Here is a 24700-nt window from a genome sequence, read left to right as displayed (position 1 = left end):
CCTTACAATGGGCGCTTTATGATCAAATATAACACGTATATCTGCCGTTCTGGAATAACATGATAAGAACTGTAGTAATGGCGTTATTTGGGACACATTAACATTGACACAAGAGAATTTCACCTATACGCCCGAGGGTTCGGAGCCCTTACAATGAATTTCCATACATAATAGCCATTTTGAAAATAATACCCTAAATGAATTTTCTTACGAAACACATTTGAATTAAGTGGTCTATGGGGCCGGAATTTACCATGCAGAGTTGCGTCCCGTGGGCATGCAAGGATTCACTGATCGCCAGCTTCATCATTAATATTATTGTGTCAGAAACCTATGATCAGATTCTTCCTGATTATGTTTCCAGGTTTGTCAGCACCAGATACCTGCTCGTACATTACCAAAGTGGAAAACAACTAAGAACTGCGTCGCTCCGGGGTTTCCTCCCACATGAAGCAGACACGTCGTGAATTTATTACCTGAACTGTTACAGATGTTAAACTAAACTCACTCACTCACTGATAAGGTGAGTGAGTATTGTTTTATGCCGCCTTTAGCATTATTCCAGCAACATCACGACGGGGGACACCAGAAATGGGCTTCACACATTGAACCCATGTGGGGAATCGAACCCGGGTCTTCGGCGTGACGGGTGAACGCTTTAACCACAAGGCTACCCAACTGCCTTCACTGATAAAGTAACTGGGAGAGTAATAATGACATGAAAATATTCCCCAAAAAACATCTGTCACAAATATTCTGGATTATTCAAAGCACACATTTAGCATGAACTTAACTTGCGTATAAATATATATCCTCGTAAACAAATGGCGATTTCGAAATAGTATTTATAATTAGCTGCGCTGAGAATACATTTTCAAAAGAGGACTGTTGGAAATCTACTAAATCCTTCGACAAATCGAGGAGTATAGAAAATACTTCTTATAATAGATTCTGGCTTAACCGTGGATAATGAATCATGGATTTAAGAACCATGGACACGGGTGACCTGGTTGTCAAAGGTGCCACAATGAACTTGCCGAGTTGCGTCCCTTGCGCGTGCCAGGAGCTTATGGTCGTGGATGAGAATCCTCGATTCGCCCTGATTATGATTCTTGGATTGTCAGCACGATAACCGTGATCGTGGCTTGACGTCGGAGACCTGCATCGCTTTACGTTTTCGTCCTCAGTTAAGCTAACAAACGCTGTGATATAACTGGAACAGTGAAATACTGTTCGGGGCGGTCGGGTAGCCTAGTGGTTAAAGCGTTCGCTCGTCACGCCGAAGACCCGGGTTCGATTCCCGACATGGGTACAATGTGTGAAGCCCATTTCTGGTGTCCCCCGCCGTGATATTGCTGGAATATTGCTAAAAGCGGCGTAAAACTCACTCACTCACTGAAACACTGTTCAAGACGGTGTTCAACCAAACTCAGACGCTCGACCAAAGAAAACACACGTAACCCTTCCTTTCCCCATGTGATGTCTGATGTTCACATCAACATTGCATCACATTCGGAGATTTGGTCCCACGAAGATCCGGGGTAGAAAAGGTCTTCAGCAACCCATGTTTGCCGTAGGAGGCCACTAACGCGATCGGGTGGTCAGACTTGCTGACTTGGTTGATGCATGCCATCCAATCCCACTTGCGTAGATCGATGCTCATGATGTCAGTCACTGGATTGTCTGGTCCAGACTGGATTATTTACAGACCGCCGTCATATAGCTGGAATATTGCTGAGTGAGGCGTTTAACAACAAGCAAACATACACATCAACTATACATCAACAAAACATCCAACTTGCATCAGCTACTTGGACACTGAAAACTGACTGATGTTTTATTAGGGTGTACCGTGTGTACCAAATGGCATACCCACATGAACACAATCTTCTCAAGTGTAAACGGGCAGAGTGGTCGAACAACATTGAATGTTTGCGAAATAGGTTTGTCGTGAGGCTAACGTGTATGTGGGTGCATACATAGTGACACGCCCCACAAAGCGGTGGGTCTGACACTCATACAGTGTTATTCATTGCTATTGTGTCATTTATGAGAACGCCGCTGAAGTATGCATCAATGCACTGTGGGAATATATTTATGCATGATATTCATGTGACAACGACGTTTTGCATGTGTTTTTTTTTCTCTAGTTGATTTTTGTCCAGCTGATAATGGCTCTTGACAAACACCCACACGCGTGATTCAACACAGGATATAAATCAAATAGACAAATTTACGCTCCAATTACATTCATCCACATTATAATACTTCAAAGGCATCCAACTAAATCAAAATATAAAGGCTTGTTTGTCATGATAATCGGGACACGCTTCAACGATCGGCTCAGCTCCGTAATTCATCAATAGGCATTTCAAACAGGTTTGAATCAGGCCTTTTGTTCGTGTCATAAATCCAGTTATATCGGACCCGTGAACATCCCGGGTCGAATAGGTCTTCAGTAACCCATGCTTGTCGTAAGGGGAGACTATGCTTGTTGTAAACGGAGACGAACGGGCTCGGGTTGTCAGGCTCGCTGACTTGGTTGGTGCATGACATCCTATCCCAATTACCTAGATCGATGCTCATGATGTCAATATCTGGATTGTCTGGTCCAGACTCGATTAGTTACAGACCGCCGTCACATAGCTGCAATATTATCGAGTGCGGCGTTAAACCAAAACTTACAGACAAACAATATCACAGTTGTCAGCTTAGTGTTAGAAAGCCAAAGTAAAACAGGCCGCGATTGACAGCAAGTTGCGGACTTCGACAACAAGTGGACCATGTTTGTCACTATGTCAACTTATTACACATCAAAAGTATAACTTGGTCATTCATCATACAACCGCATAAGTAGTTTTTGTCGATCAAAAATCGCAAACCGGTACTATAAAGGGAGAGATGTTTAAACTGATTGGTATATAATGAGTGTGTGAGTTGGGTTTAACGCCGCTTTTAACAGTATTCCAGTTGTATCACGTCGTGTCAGCTTAATGTGGGAGGAAAGCCCGAAGTGATGCAGGTCTCAGACGTATACCACTTCAATCAAACGCACAAGCACGGGTATGGTGCTGACAAACCTAGAAACATAATCAGGGCAAACCGGGATTGGAACCCACAATCATAAGTTTGTGGCGTCCCCAAGGGACGTAACTCTGCACAGCCAATTGCGGCGCCTTAGGCGACTGGGCCACCCGTGCCCCGATATAAAGTGAGAAAAATTAATGAGTGAGTTGTGCTTGATGTTGTTTTGAACAAAGCGTGTCAGCTAAATTTGGGAAGAAATGAAGACGTTTACCGCTTTGGTGGAATTCACATGGATGGTGCAGGGAGATCAAGAATCATAATCAATGCTCGAACCCACAATGATAGGATGCGGGCACGCCTACGGGACGCAACTCGGATGACAATGGTCACCCTCATTAGTCTTTCAACTGAAAACATGTTGATCATCTTACATTGGATTCCAGCTTGGCTGCATTGCTATATTGAAGATGGAAGATGGCGTGTTCAAACTTTAACACTGGCCGTATAGTGTCATCAATATCAATAACATAGATTTTATTATACATGAAGGCAAAAGATCGTATCGTAACTTTCCGACATTTACACTGCATTTGAGGGCTGGTGCGAGTCCGAATTTACTACCCGGGTACCCACCCCCTATTACCCGACCTTACCCGGGTACCCGCTGTGGGTCTCAAGAGATGGGTACATTTCTTTACCATAGCACTGGCAAAACGTATTTAGATACATGTAATTAAACAATCTGGCCATGCATACACTGAAGTTGACTCAAGTTGTATCTTTATTCAAATATAAGAAAAGTCAGTCAGAAGGAATGGGTGCATAGAGAGAAATGCGAACATTCGTGACTTGTAGTGTAACCATAGAATTCCAGATACTTTTTTGGTCATTAAACTTTAAATCTGGTCTGGGTAGTCCTGTCGGTACCCGGGTCCAACCAGGGTACAAGAGTTACCTATCCCGGCCCTACAGCATTTTAACTATTCTCAAACCCGATTAGTCCGTAGAAGTCACAGGACCACACAGTGATTTTTCGTTAAGAAACAAACGATAAGGACGTCGTCAAAATTGACGCCACAAATTGATAACATTAGGTTATCAAAACAACAGGCTGCCTGCAGGGAAATGATCTCTGTAGTGCTACATTTTACGCGTTTTTCTTCATTATCTTTCTTACAATGTCAACGGGCAATACACAGAGATTATAAGTGGAGGATGTGTCCGTAACACAAATATAACATATATGGAATACAGATTCTACTGTTCGAGCCTTTGGCATAAAATACATAGTTTGTATTTCTAACATATGAGATTTACGATACGGAAATACACGAGGGTAATATTAACCTCTTCATCATGTAATGTCACTCCCAAACGAGTCCATGTTCAAAACATAATTTCACTCAAAGGAGTAACTTTAGAACCCTCGAATAAATACAATGTTTGATTGAAGCGCCCCATTTATGCCAACTTATTTGCAGCCATGGTCGTCTACGCGAGATCCCGTTACTTCCGGTGTGATCTCGTCACTTTGAGCGAGATCCCGTCAAGATGGCGTCTGTTCCGGTCACGTGATATTGCTAGATTATTGCCAACTTTGGCATAAAGGGAAATTCACTTTCTTGATTCTTTGAAATGATTCTGACATTCTGTCATATCCTAATATTGATTTGTTCCAAAATACTTAATGTATAATAGCACCTTCTTGTAGATCAAGATTGTATTTGAAACCCTTTGTTTTTAGGGACTGTCCATTTGATATTATGTGGGGGGGAATTTGTATGGGGGCTAGACATTTTTTTAACAACAGTCTAAAGCATAAGTATTTTTTTCAGGAAGTATTTTCAGGGGCAATTTCTCTTATTAAAAAAAATACCAGCCCACCCCCGTCCCAGAATATCAAATGAAAGTTCCTTGTCCAGTACTCTTCTGTAATGTTTCAACATCTGACATACAAAACAATGCCAATTTGAGCAGAAAGACATTTTATTGCTATTGACAGTTAAAAGACATCTATTTCAAGATGGCAGTTTCAGCCATCACCAGTTCCTCTTTCCTCCTCCCCTTCCTCCTCCTCATCATCCATCTCTTCCTCAGAGGTCACATCAGGGTCATCAGCCTGACTGAGACACTTCGGGCAGTTGCAACTGAACAAGTAGTTGTCTCTGAAACCAAAAAGGGCTATGTTGTTAATTCTTTACTTTCAAATAGTCTGAGACTGCCTCCGTGGTCAAGTGGTAGAGCGTCTGCCCAGAGAGCGGAAGGTCCAGGGATCATAATCAGGGCAAATACAGTTACAAAATTACAATCAGCGGATGCTGGTACCCCAAAGGGATGTAACCACTTTTGGGCCATCAATGTCCCTTAGAACTCTAACAGATTACCTTACCTAGAGTTTCTTATATTTTCATATTTTTCTCATATTTTGATTGGGATACCTGTCATGAATTTCATTATTCTTCCTGCCAATGAAAATTGACAATAGAGCCAAGAGACCAGGTTTTCCAAATGTTCCATCACCAGAAGCAGTGTGTTCAATAACTCGTCTCAGTCGTCTAAAGGCACCGCAACTCGCTGTGAAGAGTTGCGTCTCCTAGGGATGCCAGAAACAAATGACTGTGGGGTCCATTCCCGGTTCGCCCCGATCATTTTTCTAGGTTTGTCAGCACCATACCCGTGTTTGTGGGTTTCACCTAGGTGATAAATGCCTGAGACCTGCATCACTTCGGGCTTTCCTCCTGCATTAGCTGACACGCCGTGATATAACTAGAATACTGTTAAAAGCAGCACTAAACCTAACTCACTCACTCTACACTCACTTCAGTACCCTCTGTGTGCTGTGCCTACTCCTGCCCAGCGAACACTCACTCACTCTACACTCACTTGAGTACCCTCTGTCTGCTGTGCCTACTCCTGCCCAGGTAACACTCACTCACTCACTCTACACTCACTTGAGTACCCTCTGTCTGCTGTGCCTACTCCTGCCCAGGGAACACTCACTCACTCTACACTCACTTGAGTACCCTCTGTCTGCTGTGCCTACTCCTGCCCAGGGAACACTCACTCACTCACTCTACACTCACTTGAGTACCCTCTGTCTGCTGTGCCTACTCCTGCCCAGGGAACACTCACTCACTCACTCTACACTCACTTGAGTACCCTCTGTCTGCTGTGCCTACTCCTGCCTAGGGAACACTCACTCACTCACTCTACACTCACTTGAGTACCCTCTGTCTGCTGTGCCTACTCCTGCTCAGGGAACACTCACTCACTCACTCACTCACTCTACACTCACTTGAGTACCCTCTGTCTGCTGTGCCTACTCCTGCCTAGGGAACACTCACTCACTCACTCACTCTTCACTCACTTGAGTACCCTCTGTCTGCTGTGCCTACTCCTGCTCAGGGAACACTCACTCACTCACCCTACACTCACTTGAGTACCCTCTGTCTGCTGTGCCTACTCCTGCTCAGGGAACACTCACTCACTCACTCTACACTCACTTGAGTACCCTCTGTCTGCTGTGCCTACTCCTGCCCAGGGAACACTCACTCACTCACTCTACACTCACTTGAGTACCCTCTGTCTGCTGTGCCTACTCCTGCTCAGGGAACACTCACTCACTCACTCTACACTCACTTGAGTACCCTCTGTCTGCTGTGCCTACTCCTGCCTAGGGAACACTCAATCACTCACTCACTCTACACTCACTTGAATACCCTCTGTCTGCTGTGCCTACTCCTGCTCAGGGAACACTCACACACTCACTCACTCTACACTCACTTGAGTACCCTCTGTCTGCTGTGCCTACTCCTGCTCAGGGAACACTCACTCACTCACTCTACACTCACTTGAGTACCCTCTGTCTGCTGTGCCTACTCCTGCTCAGGGAACACTCACTCACTCACTCTACACTCACTTGAGTACCCTCTGTCTGCTGTGCCTACTCCTGCCTAGGGAACACTCACTCACTCACTCTACACTCACTTGAATACCCTCTGTCTGCTGTGCCTACTCCTGCCCAGGGAACACTCACTCACTCACTCACTCTACACTCACTTGAGTACCCTCTGTCTGCTGTGCCTACTCCTGCTCAGGGAACACTCACTCACTCACTCTACACTCACTTGAGTACCCTCTGTCTGCTGTGCCTACTCCTGCCTAGGGAACACTCACTCACTCACTCTACACTCACTTGAATACCCTCTGTCTGCTGTGCCTACTCCTGCCCAGGGAACACTCACTCACTCACTCACTCTACACTCACTTGAGTACCCTCTGTCTGCTGTGCCTACTCCTGCTCAGGGAACACTCACTCACTCACTCTACACTCACTTGAGTACCCTCTGTCTGCTGTGCCTACTCCTGCCTAGGGAACACTCACTCACTCTACACTCACTTGAGTACTCTCTGTCTGCTGTGCCTACTCCTGCTCAGGGAACACTCACTCACTCACTCTACACTCACTTGAGTACCCTCTGTCTGCTGTGCCTACTCCTGCCCAGGGAACACTCACACACTCACTCTACACTCACTTGAGTACCCTCTGTCTGCTGTGCCTACTCCTGCCCAGGGAACACTCACTCACTCACTCTACACTCACTTGAGTACCCTCTGTCTGCTGTGCCTACTCCTGCCTAGGGAACACTCACTCACTCACTCTACACTCACTTGAGTACCCTCTGTCTGCTGTGCCTACTCCTACCCGGGGAACACTCACTCACTCTACACTCACTTGAGTACCCTCTGTCTGCTGTGCCTACTCCTGCCCAGGGAACACTCACTCACTCACTCTACACTCACTTGAGTACCCTCTGTCTGCTGTGCCTACTCCTGCCTAGGGAACACTCACTCACTCACTCTACACTCACTTGAGTACCCTCTGTCTGCTGTGCCTACTCCTGCCTAGGGAACACTCACTCACTCACTCTACACTCACTTGAGTACCCTTTGTCTGCTGTGCCTACTCCTGCTCAGTGAACACTCACTCAGGTAGCTGATACAAATCTCCTGAAACACACACAGTGGACCTTAGAACAAACTGTTTCATTAAATGGAAACACAATCATAAATAAATTTCATTCATGAAACATGTTGGATATCTAACACATGCAATGAATGGTCAAATTCCTCACTAATCCTCAAATACAATTGGTCAAATATTGGAAAAAGCTCACCTGGATATGTAGCCAAAAGATAAAAATGCCCCCCCAGAATCAGCCACTTCACAAATGTTGCTGTCAAAATTGATATGCATAGTTTTCTGTATATCAGCTGAGCTAAAACTAGTACTAAAAGCAAACAATTTGAGCAAAATGTGTCATCATCAGGAGAATTATACATGTCATGTTCAGCTTCCTCAGTTGGACATGTTTACAGAGCCACATATGCATTTGGAGAGAACGTTAACATAAAATTTTGAAAAACCACTGGAACACATGTGTTGAATTCCACATCAAGCAAAACTAATTCCAATTTTCATTACATTGTGTACAAAAGTAGCTGGGTAATGGCAATAAAATGATTCAAAGTCAAAATCTTAAATATATCGCAAAAATAGAAACACATACGTTGAGCCTAACTACTACCAACACATGTATCAAATCTCACGGGTCTTTGAGCATAATGACCAAGTAATAGCCATGAAGGAATATTAAATATTAAATGAATATACAAACAGGCCACGACTAAACTGTATGACAACAGGCCACGACTAAGCTGTATGTCATACAACTGTATGACAACAGGCCACGACTAAGCTGTATGCCATACAACTGTATGAAAGCAGGCCACAACTAAGCTGTATGCCATACAACTGTACGACAACAGGCCACGACTAAGCTGTATGCCATACAACTGTATGAAAGCAGGCCACGACTAAGCTGTATGCCATACAACTGTATGACAACAGGCCACGACTAAGCTGTATGCCATACAACTGTATGACAACAGGCCACGACTAAGCTGTATGCCATACAACTGTATGATAACAGGCCACGATTAGGTTGTATGCTATACAGCTGTAGCCATACAACTGTATGACAACAGGCCACAACTAAGCTGTATGCCATACAACTGTATGACAACAGGCCACGACTAGGCTGTATGCCATACAACTGTATGATAACAGGCCACGATTAGGTTGTATGCTATACAGCTGTATGACAACAGGCCACAACTAAACTGTATGCCATACAACTGTATGACAACAGGCCACAACTAAGCTGTATGCCATACAACTGTATGACAACAGGCCACGACTAGGCTGTATGCCATACAACTGTATGATAACAGGCCACGATTAGGTTGTATGCTATACAGCTGTATGACAACAGGCCACAACTAAGCTGTATGCCATACAGCTGTATGAAAGCAGGCCATAAGCAAAGAATCAGTAACAATAGAAAGTTTTCCTGTACCTGCTCAGGCTCTATGGTCTCCATGGCAACCAGGACAAGTGTGTGGTTGTTGTGGGGGAAGGTTATCTCAGCGTTTGGAACACAACTGTGATTACCTGGTGAAATAGCATAGTGATTACCTGGTGGAATAGTTGTATGCAAGAATAGCATAGTGATTATCTTGTGGAATAGTTGTATGCAAGAATAGCACAGTGATTACTTGGTGGAATAGTTGTATGCAAGAATAGCATAGCGATTACCTTGTGGAATAGTTGTATGCAAGAATAGCAGAGTGATTACTTGGTGGAATAGTTGTATGCAAGAATAGCACAGCGATTACCCTGTGGAATAGTTGTATGCAAGAATAGCATAGAGATTACCTGGTGGGATAGTTGTATGCAAGAATAGCATAGCGATTACCTGGTGGAATAGTTGTATGCAAAAAAAGCATAGTGATTATCTGGTGGAATAGTTGTGTGCAAGAATAGCATAGTGATTATCTGGTGGAATAGTTGTATGCAAGAAAAGCATAGTGATTATCTGGTGGAATAGTTGTATGCAAGAATAGCATTGAGATTACCTGGTGGAATAGTTGTATGCAAGAATAGCATAGCGATTACCTGGTGGAATAGTTGTATGCAAGAAAAGCATAGTGATCATCTGGTGGAATAGTTGTATGCAAGAAAAGCATAGTGATTATCTGGTGGAATAGTTGTATGCAAGAATAGCACAGTGATTACCTGGTGGAATAGTTGTATGCAAGAATAGCATAGAGATTACCTGGTGGAATAGTTGTATGCAAGTGATTATCCAAGGTTCATACAGATATGGAACACTAAAACTTCAAGGGCTTTCAAGGCTTTTAAAGGCTTTCAACTGTCATTTTCAAGGCTTTTTTATTGGCCTGTAAGTGACAGTCATCAACATTTCTTTAAATCCAACATACTACGTATTAGTTGTAAAACCTAAAAAGCAACATGGAAAATATAAAATTAAGTCTGTCATGAACGCACGCATGCATGCACTATAAAAATCAGCATTGCACATCGCTATATAACAGCAATAATCTTCAACGCAACGTCAAACCCCATTTCACCTCACTACTATTCCAACCAGAAGCCCCATCAGTTGTACAAGGGGTACATATGGCCACTACACATTTAGCACAGCATTAGTTGTTGTTGTTTGTTTGTTGTTTTATGCTGCATTCAGCAATATTCCAGCTATATGACAGCAGTCTGTAAATAATCGAATACGGACCAGACAATCCGGTGATTAATATCATGAGCATCGATCCACGCAATTTGGATCGATGATATGCATCAACCAAGGCAGCGAGTCTGACCACCCGATCCCGTTAGTTGCCTCTTATGACAAGCATAGTCGCCTTTTACGGCAAGAATGGGTTGCTGAAGACCTTATGTAACCCGGATCTTCACAGCTGAAATAAGACAGCATACTTACAAGCACTTTGTAATTGGTACAGTCCGGAACCTTCAACATTGAGGAACATTCCTGCCACTGAAACACATGATGGAGACTTTTAACTGGTTCATACAAAACTTCAGCCACCAAATCTAAGGCTTATTAAGTTAATGGTTTTCGTCACTTTTCAAGGACAAATTTATGATCCAAGTGAGGGAGTGTGTTGGGTTAAACGCAACTTTTAACAGTATTCCAGTTATATCGCGGCGTGTCAGCTTAATGTGGGAAGAAAGCCCGAAGTGATGCAGGTCTCAGACGTTTACCACATCGGAGAAACCCACGAGCATGGGTATGGTGCTGACAAACCTAGAAACTTAATAGGGGTGAACCGTGAATTCGAACCCACAATCATGGGTTTCTGGCGTGTCAAAGGGACACAACTCTTCACAGCGAATCGTGGCGCCTTAGACGACTGGGCTAACCGTGCCCCCCCTCAATGTATTGAGACATTCTTTCTTATTTCATTGTCGGAATTATAGCTCCATTTGTACATCTAACTCACTCTTAAGGAAATGCCAGAGGTTATTATTCTACAATTTTAATGCCTAACATTTGATATTCACGATACAGCAGTACACTCAGATAATGAATTATCTTGTTGGCACCAACTACACCAAACATTCTGAATATTGTGTGAGTGAGTGAGTGTGTTTTTACGGAGCTTTTAGCAATATTCCAGCAATATCAAGGCGGGGAATACCAAAAATGGTATTCAAACATGTGGGGAATCGAACCCGGGCCTTTAGTATGACGAGTGAACGCTTTAACCACTAGGCTACCCCACTGCCCCTCTGAAATATTGATATATATTCCCTCCATCCTCTATGATCTAGTGTATTACCGTATTCGACGTAATAAGCGCCCAGGGCGCTCTCAAAATTAGAAATAGGGGGCTCTTATTAGAATATTATTTTGTCGAAAAAAACAGTTGAAAGATAAATTTCGTGGTTTATGCTGACAGCCTGAAATGTTTATATACGAGAGATATATTTTACCAGAATTTAATTGCCCATAATTAAGGGTGTATATAACACACGAGTGCGTATTATACGCGAATAAATAAGTATTGTGTACATTGATCAATCGGAAAGGGAGTTAATTGGGATTGTTCACGGCCCATATATATATGCAAATATCGCCGTGGGCGCTTATGAGAGCGGGGCGCTTATTACGTCAAATACGGTATGTCTAGTTTCATTAAATGGCAAAAATCATGTAAAAAGCATTAGATGTCAAGTGGTGAAATCATGAGGAGAAACAAACAGCTTTTTATTATTTAATAGAACTTTTACTGTTAGTTTTGACGACTGCTTGTTGTTGCGACTGTGTGTTGTTACGACTGGCTTGTGTTGGGTACTGCGTGTTGTTACGACTGGCTTATGTTGGGTACTGCGTGTTGTTACGACTGGCTTATGTTGGGTACTGCGTGTTGTTACGACTGGCTTATGTTGGGTACTGCGTGTTGTTACGACTGGCTTGTGTTGGGTACTGCGTGTTGTTACGACTGGCTTATGTTGGGTACTGCGTGTTGTTACGACTGGCTTGTGTTGGGTACTGCGTGTTGTTACGACTGCCTTGTGTTGGGTACTGCGTGTTGTTACGACTGGCTTATGTTGGGTACTGCGTGCTGTTACGACTGGCTTATGTTGGGTGCTGACCTTGGTCCAGTTGTTCGTAAAGCTGGTCAATGAACTCCTCCACCTTCTCCTTCTCCTCCGTCGAGTGCTCCAGGGCCTCGCAGTTCCTCACCCACACGCTGATGGAGCTGGGGGAGAACAAACATATCTCACTCCTCTGTTTATGTGGCACTCATGTCTCAGAGGTGGAGCAGAAGATTGTGGGGGGTTGATGGGGGTTTATGGGAAGTGGAGTTTATGGGAAGTTGGGTTTATGGGAAGTGGGGTTTATGGGAAGTGGGGTTTATGGGAAGTTGAATCCCAATCCCGTTTTGAAAATATCATAACATTATTATGGACCAAAATGACAAAATAAAACACCAAAAAATTGTTTGTTAAAAGCACTTGTTATATTTTGACATATGAACTACCTCTCTGCTGAGAGTAATATTTCAAAATGTTATAGGTGCTGAGCAATTTTTGTGTTTCTGACACAAGTGGGTGAAATATCCGGTCATTTTCGTTCCCCATAAGCATAAGTTAAGTTGTAGGGAGTGAGTGAGTATGGTTTTACGCCGCTTTTAGCAATATTCCAGCAATATCACGGCCGGGGACACCAGAAATGGGCTTCACACATTGTACCCATGTCAGGAATCGAACCCGGGTCATCGGCGTGACGATCGAACGTTTTAACCACTAGGCTAGCCGACCGCCCCTAGTTAAGTTGTAATACAAATGCTGTCTAACATACGACCAGTCGCCTGCTCAGTTCCAACATGAATGTAACAATATGCCGTCTAATACATGATCACTCGCCCTTGAAACTGAATGAATTGAGACAAGAGGCTGTCAAAAATACCTCTTGCATGTTCTACTCCATGCGCTGTTTGATTTTTACAATGTTAAATATCTGCAAAGCAAATGGTGTTTACACGAATATTCTACGTTTCATAAACACAAACAGGCACAAATATTCTAAGTTCTTAAACACAGTCTCCAGAACACTACCCCTATGTCATATCGGAACATATCCAACAAACAAACGCTGTGCAGGTCTAAAACATCTTTAACTTCACCTGTCAGAACAAACACAAATCATTGAGATGATTAAAGAATCTAAATTGATTATGAAGGCTTTGTGGCCTTGTGAGTGAGTGAGTGTGTCGTCAGCTCGGCTAGCTTTCTCATGACAAGGTGAACATGTTTTTTCCTTACTGTTTTACGAACATACACGAAATCACACCCCATTATATAATAACCTCTCAATATGAGAGAGTGAGTGAGTTGGGTTTAACGACGCTTTTAACATTATTCCAGTTATATCACGGCGTGTCAGCTTAATGTGGGAGGAAAGCCCAAAGTGATGCAGGTCTCAGATATTTACCACTTTGGTGAAACCCACGAGCACGGGTATGGCGCTGACAAACCTAGAAACATAATCAGGGTGAAACGGGATTCGAACCCACAATCATAGGTTTCTGGCGTGCCCAAGGGACGCAACTCTGCACAGTGAATCGCGGCGCCTTAGACGACTGGGCAACCCATGCCCCCTTAAGGCCATGTGACAAAGAAGAGTTTCTGTTCTCACTCACCTGCTGCCAATACCCTGGCCATTTCGCCCGATGAGAGCAAACAGAGACTTGAAGCCCTCCGGTGTGAACCACTGAAACAGACCAGGAAACTCCATTGAGTAACTTCTTATTTTGAAGATTGAGGGATTTCATGTGACTGGTTTATTTGCTGGTCACATGACCTGTTTATTATTCAACAAGTGGCGGTCATTTCTTGCAGTTGTACAAGTGTAATGCTAATAAATCAAACAAAACTCTCACGACTCATATGTGTTGATACATAAGATAGCTACGCGATAAATTGCAAAGAAAAATAACGAATGAAGCTTGGTTTATTTCATGATATATCATTGTTCTATCATGACATAATTTTTGGAGATTCAAACATGTGCTCACAATTTGATGCAGCATATATTGGACGATGTTAATTTTGAGAGGGAAGTGTTTAGTAAGTTCTTCACCATAGATGTAGCTGGGCTATGCAGGTAAACGCAGTGGCCGAACGATCGAATCCAAAGTTGGGAGAGATATGACAATTGGTATTAGGAGAAAGGTTCAGACAAAATCTCATTAAAATCAGACCTCAGTTCTCGCTACCGCTAAACAAAGATCTGAAGACATCCCATTATGGGTCAGGTTCATCCGACCAATCAGTGCGTCGCTTACCAGATTATGAAAGTGACAGTCGGAATGTGATTTCTAATCATGCAATCTCGAAAACTTAAACATGGAGTATTTCGAACGATAGTTACAGGTTTAATAACTTAATCCTTACAATCTAGACCATCTATTAGCCATTCTAGAATGTTCTTTTGTTCAGGTTTCAAATTTTTAAACGAGAATTTGTCAAAATATGTTTCGAAGCGTTGTCACCAATTTGCAAATAGTGCAGAGAAAGCTGCCTTCTCATTGGTCATTCCATTGGTTGGTCCAAGTTGGCACAAGGTCGGTCTGACGTGACCCATAATGGGATGTCCTCAGATCTTTGTTTAAGGATAGAGAGAACTAAGATCTGATTTTAATGAGATTGGGTTAACAACAATCACCTGTTGTGCTGCCTCCACCAGAATGCTTCACATGTGAGTTTCTAACACTCACCTGTTGTGCTGCTTCCTCGTACAGTGCCTCCGATGTGAGTCTCCACAGCAGCTCCATAGGATCCTGATAGGATCCAAACAACATTCACATACAGTAAACACTTTGCGGACAATGAAGCAATCATCAACCTTTTGCACCTGTAAAGAGTAACTTAATAGTTGGCAGGGGAAAGCATTGTTTGTGCAGTGCTGCTTCATGAATTAAGTACAGTCGTGCCTTGTTTATTGCGTCATTTCACAATTCGCCCGTATAAACGAATTTCCGTATAACTGAAACCAGTTTCTTACTGGAAGAGTTACTTCCCTTCAATTATGCAACTCATGACAGATGACAGAGCAAACAGATACTTTCTCTATCAGCATTTTATCATTAACGGGCACATTACGACTAGTCATGACACACAACTAAAGATATAATGCATCTTCCAGCTTCTGGTATTTTGCTACACAGGATCGTGATAATTCATTTGAATTTTCTGGGAGATTTAAATGTCACCAATTGTTGATTTTCCTATGGTATGTCGAAATTCAGTGCCATTATGCTTACTGATGGTTTCCAAACTTGCTGACCTCTGACCTCCACAGACGCCATATTTATCGAAGGGGATTACATGTACAATAAACAAGCTCGTCTCAAACGTAACTCAGTGTTACTTGGTTAATTGACTTCTCATGAATCAAAGGATTACCACCAGCGGAAGTGTATTGTCCGGGTAAGTGAGACAATTTTGTGTGCATTTCAGTGTTTTGTGTATGAAAATGACCATCCGGTTCCAGAAACTGAATTTCCGTCTATATGGGTAAATTTATATAGTAATTATTTCGTTTTGAATGAAAATCTTCCGGGAACCGAGGTTTCCGGATATCTGAAGTCCGTATAAGCGGTGCATGACTGTACTTACTTATGCAGAGATACTTTACTGATGTGGAGTTTCAATACTAGTGTTGATGTGTGTTAATAATGGAAGGTGCTTTACGTAATTGTTGCATGGTGTACATTAGGGGTGCAACGAATACACTATGAGGTGAATACGATTCATATCATGAATATAGTATAACGAATACAAATATTTATTCACGAATACAATAACAAGTCAAGAGTTGCCGTATTATTTATGATATTCAATGAAACAATTTTTTAACATGGTTTGTTAATTATTAATTTATTATGCATTTATACGCTGCACTAGTACTAGTATCTGCTGAAATGAAACAATGACCAGTAACCACAATATGCCAAATTAAATATAAAAGAGAAGAAATCTTTGAAGAAATCTATGCATATAATATGTTCTTATGGTTATTTTAAGGGTCAGGGTATGTAAATGCACATGACTGCATATTCATAAATATTCGATTCTAGTCACTACGAATAACGAATTCAATTCATGAATGGATACGGTTCGATTCACTGAATACGCGAGTGAATCGTAACAGCCCTCGTGTACATACATACTTTACAAATATGGTCCTAGTAAGAATTTGTGTTCAGCAACCCATGATTGTCGTAAGAGGATTGGGTGGTCAGTCTCCCTGACTTGATTGATGCATGTCATCATATACCAATTACGTAGATCGATGCTTGTTATGCCAATCACTGGACTGTCTGGTACAGACACAATTATTTACAGACAGCATTGTTTATCTTGAATTTTGAGTGCAGCACTAAACAACAAAGATAAAAATCAAACAATACTGATGTCAGATATTTTACTGAATTATTGACCTCAACTAGTGTTCACAGTGCCCAAGAACCCAATATATATTTTGTTATTTTCCATCTATTATATGCCTGAATTTGGCGCCACGAACCTGAAATTGTTCTCCAAGCAGTTTATGGACGATCTGCTCCTCCTCGTTTACTGTGTTCTGTACAAACGAGGAGAACATACCCAGGACAGCATCTTTATCTTCAGCCTGAGAATCGAGTTGAAAAATGAAATAACAAGCATGAAATACTCATATCTCCCACCAGATTGACATGTCCGGGTGTGTGCAAGGGAATTCCTACAGGGTTTAAGGTAAAATACAGCATATCAATATGACAATTGCATTTCAAATCAGAAAATGACTTTCAAAGGCCAGAAGACATTGATATTTCAGGGCTCAGAAAAGTAACTGGTAAAATGAAACAGAGCTGGGGATCCCGTCATCTGTTACTTACTTGTTTGACTGTGGCAATCATTTTGGCGAGCAACATTATTGTGGCAGTCTCAGGGGGGAAGTGGATATTCCTGAAACTCACAGAAAACAATAGCCATGTTGAAAACAAGTACAGTCAAGTCTCGTTAATCCGACACTCGTTTATCCGACAATCGGCATTATCCGACACAAATGATGGGAACCGATTTAATCAGTGCTATTTAGACCCGTTAATCCGACAGTCTCACACTCCGAATCCGACACACCTAATTTGCAACGAATTGCTGAAATCACTCATTAATCAGTCTCGTTAATCCGACACAGTGATCAGCGTACTCCGTGGTCATCTGCCCGTGAGTACACAGTCCCGTGTTTTGATGCAAAACGAGACGGCGAGTAGCTGCATATTTCAACGGCTGCAGAGATAAACTTGCTTAACAATTTCCGATCACGAACGTTGATACTACTTAATTTCGTTTACCCGACATACTCGTTAATCCGACATAATCATATGCAACCATCGATGTCGGATTAACGGGACTTGACTGTATTTATAACCTATACACATATGTAACAGATACCCCAATGAAAAGCATAAGTTGGGGAACACAAAGTACGCGATCTGAGTTCCAGTTGTCGCGCTTCCATTTTTGTGGAAGCGTTGGTGGATGAGTGGGTAAGATCGATGATTTTGTGGGCTGGCTATCAGGTGCCTCACTATGAGAGTGTGGGTTCGACCACAAAGAATTTGTACTGTAAAGAAAATGTTGTGCAGCTTGTGTGCACCTGATGGGTGAGATGTAGCACCTGTTGTGTGGGCTGGGTGCCCCTAGAGCGTGGAATGGATGCACCCGATGGGTGAAGTGGGTGCACCTAGAGTAGGGAATAGATGCACCTGATGGGTGGGGTGGGTGCCCCTAGAGTAGGGAATAGATGCACCCGATGGGTGGGTAGGGTGCCCCTAGAGTAGGGAATAGATGCACCTGATGGGTGGGGTGGGTGCCCCTAGAGTAGGGAATGGATGCACCTGATGGGTGGGGTGGGTGCACCTAGAGTAGGGAATGGATGCACCTGATGGGTGGGGTGGGTGCACCTAGAGTAGGGAATGGATGCACCCGATGGGTGGGGTGGGTGCCCCTGGAGTAGGGAATAGATGCACCTGATGGGTGGGGTGGGTGCCCCTAGAGTAGGGAATAGATGCACCTGATGGGTGGGGTGTGTGCCCCTAGAGTAGGGAATAGATGCACCCGATGGGTGGGGTGGGTGCTGATGGGAGGGTTGGGTGTCCCTAGAGTGTTGAATGGATGCACCTGTTGTGTGGGGTGGGTGCCCGAAGAATGTGGAATGGATGCACCTGATGGGAGGGTTGGGTGTCCCTAGAGTGTGGAATGGATGCACCCGTTGTGTGGGGTGGGTGCCCTAAGAATGTGGAATGGATGCACCTGATGGGTGGGGTGGGTGCCCCTAGAGTGTGGAATGGATGCACCCATTGTGTGGGGTGGGTGCACCTAGAGTAGGGAATGGATGCACCTTATGGGAGGGGTGGGTGTCCCTAGAGTAGGGAATGGATGCACCCGTTGTGTGGGGTGGGTGCACCTAGAGTAGGGAATGGATGCACCTTATGGGAGGGGTGGGTGTCCCTAGAGTAGGGAAATTGATGCACCCGTTGTGTGGGGTGGGTGCCCCTAGAGTAGGGAATAGATGCACCTGATGGGTGGGGTGGGTGCTGATGGGAGGGTTGGGTGTGTTGGTGCCCCGAGAGTGTGGAATGGATGCACCCATTGTGTGGGGTGGGTGCACCTAGAGTAGGGAATAGATGCACCTAATGGGTGGGGTGGGTGTCCCTAGAGTGTGGAATGGATGCACCCGTTGTGTGGGGTGGGTGCCCCAAGAATGTGGAATGGATGCACCTGTTGGGTTGGGTGGTTGCCCCTAGAGTGTGGAATGGATGCACCTGATGGGTTGGGTGGGTGCCCCTAGAGTGTGGAATGGATGCGCCTGATGGGTGGGTTGGGTGCACCTAGAGTGTGGAATGGATGCGCCTGATGGGTGGGTTGGGTGTGTGGTTGCTCACCGCCAGGCTTCCAGGAGTCTGTTGATGGGGTGGTCTTGGTCTTCCCTGGACATCCCAAGACACAGGACACGATGGTACTGGGCCCACGCTGCGTCCCGGCACTGGGCACTGCAGTACTCGATCTACAGGACATCACAATAGAATTAGACACCAGAAATGTCGGACTTCCATTTTACGAAGAGGTGGGTTAAGTTTTGTATTTCCCGCATATCTCTCCCACTTTTGGACTCGATTGTTCGGCCACTGTGTTTATGTGTGTATTCCAGCTACATCAATGGGGAACAACTGACCAGACACTTCCCTCTCAAAAATAACATTGTCCAATATATGACATCATCGAGTTCCGAGCGCATATTCGAATCATGTGGGAGGAAAGCCCAGAGTGATGCAGGTCTCAGACGTTTACCACTTTGGTGAAACCCACGAGCACGAGTATGATGCTGAGAAACCTAAAAACATAATCAGGACGAACCAGGATTCGAACCCACAATCATAGGTTTCTGGCGAGCCCAAGGGACGCAACTTTGCACAGCGAATTGCGGCACCTTAGACGACTTGGCCACCCGTGCCCCCTGATGATAAATATAGAACACTAAACGAGCTCCCGTGTAATACCAATTTCATGAAACGAGTGTATACCACAACTATTCACGAGTTTCATAAAATTGGTTTTACACGGGAGCGAGTTTAGTATTTTATTTATTACTTGCTATTTATAACGTTTTTAGAATTATACCGTTGAGTATGAATAGGCTGACATCTACACGATCCACTGCATAATCCAATTGAGTTTAACACAATAATACTTCAAACACGTCAAAAGTTGAAACGTATGAACGTATGAACGGCCCACCTTTAGACTTCAGGCATCCGTTCCACAAAATTATCGTAGCGTTAAGGTTATCGCAACTCATATACTTAACTTAGACCAACGACTGTCGTTGCACTACCGTGCGATCACCTTGTGGAACGGGGCCTTGCACCTCAAAGTTTACAATCACGTCACAATACCCGATGACGTAATTTGTGGAATTTTGTAGCAAGATTCATCGAGTGTGCATAAGCTCCTCTCAGTGATCTATCAACTCCACACGCAATGGCGTTGATTAAGCAAAGGGATGTTGAGAGCTTTCAATATTTGTTCCTGAAACGTGTTCAGAGAGTACATAAGCACGCCTTTTGGTATTACACAATGTGTAATACAGCTGTATGTTTATTAAACGGGTGATCTCTTCACGGGCAAGTAATAAATGGAAATATCACAGGCCCGAAATAAAGCCAACTGACCTGGCACTGCGGACAAACAGCATGCTCCTCTGGCTTGACCTCACAACACTCGGGGTACGGGAGTGTGATACCTTTGTTTTCTGTCAGACGTCGACTGTTTTCCTCCGCTGTTTCCAATGCCTGCATACAAAACTCACACGCCTTGTATTTGTAAAGTTCATTCCAGGCAAACTGACATGACACTAGGGGTTTCTCTTCAAAAATAACATCACCTTTCTTGAAAGCTGTCTTTGAAAACAAACCTTTGCCCTGAAATGATGAAAATTGTGATAGTGACATGTGGTGTTGAACGAAACTTTGCAATAGCTGCTTCATTTTCTTTAGCGGTGAACACTTCACGTTGGTTTATGAAGTAGCTGTGCTACACACACAATGCCTGCCATATATCATCTCCCCAGGGCAAGAGAGTTAACTGACTATAAAAGTCCAGTTTTCACCCTTGACGAACTAGGCTGGAATTACTGGGCTCGATCGTAGCGCCACTAGTGGCTATAACCAGTTCTAAGCCTCTCCTATGGACCAATCAGATTCCACCTCTCGTATCACTTGCGTTTGCTTCACACAAAATGGTGGCGCCCAGTCAAAATGATCTGATCGATAATCAAGATCTATATTGTGAAAAAACGTGTCTTACATCGCGAAATGCATCAAATCACGTGAGCACCTTGATTAAAAACATGAAAAAAATTTGGAAAATATCTGCTGACAATGAGTTGGCGGTGCACATGCTTTGCAAATCCTGCAATTGACCGAAATCTGCATGACAGTTTCCGAACCGGATTTCGATTTCGGTGTGTGAATTTGATTGGACTATGCAGACTCGTTAGTCCAGCCAAAATGTAACTCCATAACACCAGCCTAGTTCAACAAAGGTGGAAACTGGATTTTATAGTCAGTTAACTCACTTGCCTCGGGAAGATGTGCCTGTCATATATCATCTCCCCAGGACAAGGTAGTTATAACTGCCTGTAAAAGTCCAGTTTCCACCCTTGCCGAACTACCCTGGAATTTCTGGGCTCGATCGTAGCGCCACCAGTGGCTATTACGAGTTATGTTCCTTCTATGTCCCTCCTGTTGTCCAATCAGATTCCACCTATCATATCACTTGCAATTGCTTCAAACAAAATGGTGTCACCCAATCATGACGTTCTGATCGATGATCAACATCTGTATAAAACGGGTCCTACCTCACGAGGTGCATCCAATCACAGGAGCACCTTGATTAGAAACATGAACAGATTTGCAAAATATCTGTCAACGCCCACTTGGTGGTAAACATGCACTTTGATTTGCACAGTGATTTGATGCACGGCGTGAAGTAAGATCTGTTTTATCACAATATAGATTTTGATTATCGATCATAGTCTTGACAGGGCACTGCCATATTGTTTGAAGCAAATGCAAGTGATACGAAATGTGTTATCTGCTTGGTCAATAGGAGGGGCATCAAAGGGACATAACTCATAATAGCCACTGGTGGCGCTACGATGGAGCCCAGAAATTCAAGCCAAGGGGTGGAAACTGGACATTTACAGTCAGTTAATTCCCTTGCCCTTGGAGATGATGCATGTGGTGTTATTGTCACATACAGCATGACACAGTAGAACACAGATGTAATGTACTAACAGTCATAACAAAGTATTTCAAGGCCTGACTTTTTAAGTGTCTGCCCGGAGAGCGGAAGGTCCGGGGTTGATCCCCGACTGCGTGATACCAAAAGACGTTAAAAGATGGTACTTGTTGTTACCCTGTCTGTCGCTCGACATTAAGGGGCTAAAACAAGGACTAGTCGGCTCGGAGTCGTGTCTGAGTGGAATATTCATGTTAAACTGCGGCATGGTATCTCAGTGAGCTAGCACTATAAATCGGCATCAGTCTGGACTAGTACAAGTAGCCACACAAACACACACTTGTACATGCGCGTTGCTATATAAGTGCAATAATCTTGGACGCGACGTTAAACCACCTTTCATCTCACCTCACCTCACTGCTTTAACATAATTTATATGTCTGTTATTTTATCCAGTAATCATGACCACTGTCGACATGATCACTGATTTTGGTTTGGTTTGTAGTTTAACGCCGCACTCAGCAATATTCCAGCTATATGATGGCGGTCTGTAAATAATCGAGTCTGGACCACACAATCCATGAGCATCAATCCATGCAATAAATGAAACAAAAATAATAAATTATAACAAAAAAAAATCAAAAAAATCCATGCAATCGGGATCGGTGACATCCATCAACCAAGTCAGTGAGCCTGACCACCCGATCCCGTTAGTCGCCTCTTACGACAAGCATAGTTGCCTTTTACGGCAAGCATGGGTTGCTGAAGACCTGTTCTACCCTGGATTTTCACGGGTCCACATGATCACTGATGAATTCCAGGCTCTAAAGTAATTATCTAAACGTATAGTACCCTACAGCATTTCATAACTTAAGACCCCCACTTTTGTAAGTCAAGATAAAACCCTGTCAAGATAAAAACCAGTCCCTGTTTTATCCTTTCAATGATGAGTGCAAGCCTCAAACTGTACATACATATTCTCACATGAGTAACGAACAAGTCTAACTCTGTCAGTGTCAATCCCCATCAAAGGTGAAACAAACAATGCCCATGTAATAATCCCATTGCCAATACAGTCCATAGAGCAGCGAACTTCAATTAGCATGATTAGTATCAGTTCCAATCAGTTGAAAATAATCACTCACACCAATCAGCGCTGTAAAAACATTGTCACTGCTTACCATTTCAACCTAAATGTATGTTGCTCAACCCAATCACTGGTTCAGTTCTGATCACTAAAACTATTTCTGAATCAACTGTCATGGAATCTGCATGTTTATTACAAGCTTCATGAAACAATCTCCTACTCTTTCTACTGACAGTGAAATGTAGTGCTGTCATTTGCATTCCTCAGATTGTAAAAATTATTATGTTCCTCTTTATGAGAATACAAACACTTGATATGAACTCAGGTATGTATACATGCATGGCTTTTAGCACATGTTGAATTTGATGGGCTATTTACAGTATTTTCAAGAATACATGGTATAAACATGATATATTTATTCTATTCAAGTTATTGTACACTGTAAATAACATTATGTGAGTGAGTGAATATGATTTAACGCCGCATTTAGCAATATTCCCGCAATATCACAACGGGGGACACCAGAAATGGGCTTCACAGATTGTACCCATGTCGGGAATCAAACCCGGGTCTTCTGTGTAACGAGCGAACGCTTTAACCACTAGGCTACCCAACCGCCATAATAACATTAAGAATTTGATAGAATCCAAAAATGTTTTTTTTCACATTTTAGGACATTTTCTCAATGACAGTTAACCATTCTATGACATATGTTTATTCAAAGACCATACCGATATATGGTCTCTTGTTTATCTTTTTCTAAATGTATAGACTCAAATGGAAGAGAAAATATATGCCCTATCTTGAATAGACTGTGTAAGATGTGATGAATTGTCACATGGTGCTGGCGGGTGTCAGAGGTACTATGCTGGCCGCATGCAACTCTTGGTTAGAGAGTGTTAATATAACATGACAGTTGAGCTTGGGTCATCCTGACCTAAAATCCACAGGTCATCAATCAACAGGGGAGGAGAGTTTCCTATCTGTTCTCCTATTTATGTATACTGTGCCTGTCTTGAGCCTGTGTCTCTTATCTATGTCTGCACTAAATAATTTGATAAAACAAACATGAATTATATGCCTAATGAAGTATGATAATTTGAGTAGACCAACATACATGTTCGACTTTACAACAACATATCTTGATTTATTCGGTGATGATAAAGCCTAAGAACAAATTCAATCAACAATGAGGTAATTCTGAAATGATTTTTGTCGCAAAATAAAAATGATAATCTCCATAAGCACCTTTAAAGAACCAATTTGTTTGATTTCCACGTTCTCTGCTATGGCGGTCGCCATTTTACCGGAAGAGAGCTTGGACCCGGAAGTGAACAGTAAGTGTA

At 43.2% G+C, this 24700-nt stretch overlaps 1 protein-coding gene across 1 annotated transcript; it reads right to left on the bottom strand.

Annotated features, from left to right (window-relative positions):
- Nucleotides 1-4995: 4995 nt before the first annotated feature.
- LOC139452345 (protein-lysine N-trimethyltransferase SMYD5-like) lies at nt 4996-24668 on the bottom strand. Its single transcript, XM_071233792.1, has 12 exons — nt 24603-24668; nt 20698-20946; nt 19411-19532; nt 17359-17428; nt 17007-17111; nt 15196-15258; nt 14119-14189; nt 12569-12675; nt 10890-10946; nt 9447-9541; nt 7967-8037; nt 4996-5192 (listed from the first exon to the last, which is right to left on the bottom strand). Exons 1-12 carry the CDS (start codon nt 24654-24656, stop codon nt 5060-5062), a joined length of 1197 nt encoding a protein of 398 aa, XP_071089893.1. The 5' UTR covers nt 24657-24668; the 3' UTR covers nt 4996-5059.
- Between the last annotated feature and the right edge of the window lie 32 nt (nt 24669-24700).

Source organism: Haliotis cracherodii, unplaced genomic scaffold (assembly GCF_022045235.1).
Source record: "Haliotis cracherodii isolate W230 unplaced genomic scaffold, xgHalCrac1.p SCAF_9, whole genome shotgun sequence".
Classification (NCBI taxonomy): Eukaryota; Metazoa; Mollusca; class Gastropoda; order Lepetellida; family Haliotidae; genus Haliotis; species Haliotis cracherodii.
The sequence above is the reverse complement of the archived record's forward strand: the minus strand, read 5'-3'. Positions and strand labels throughout refer to the sequence as shown.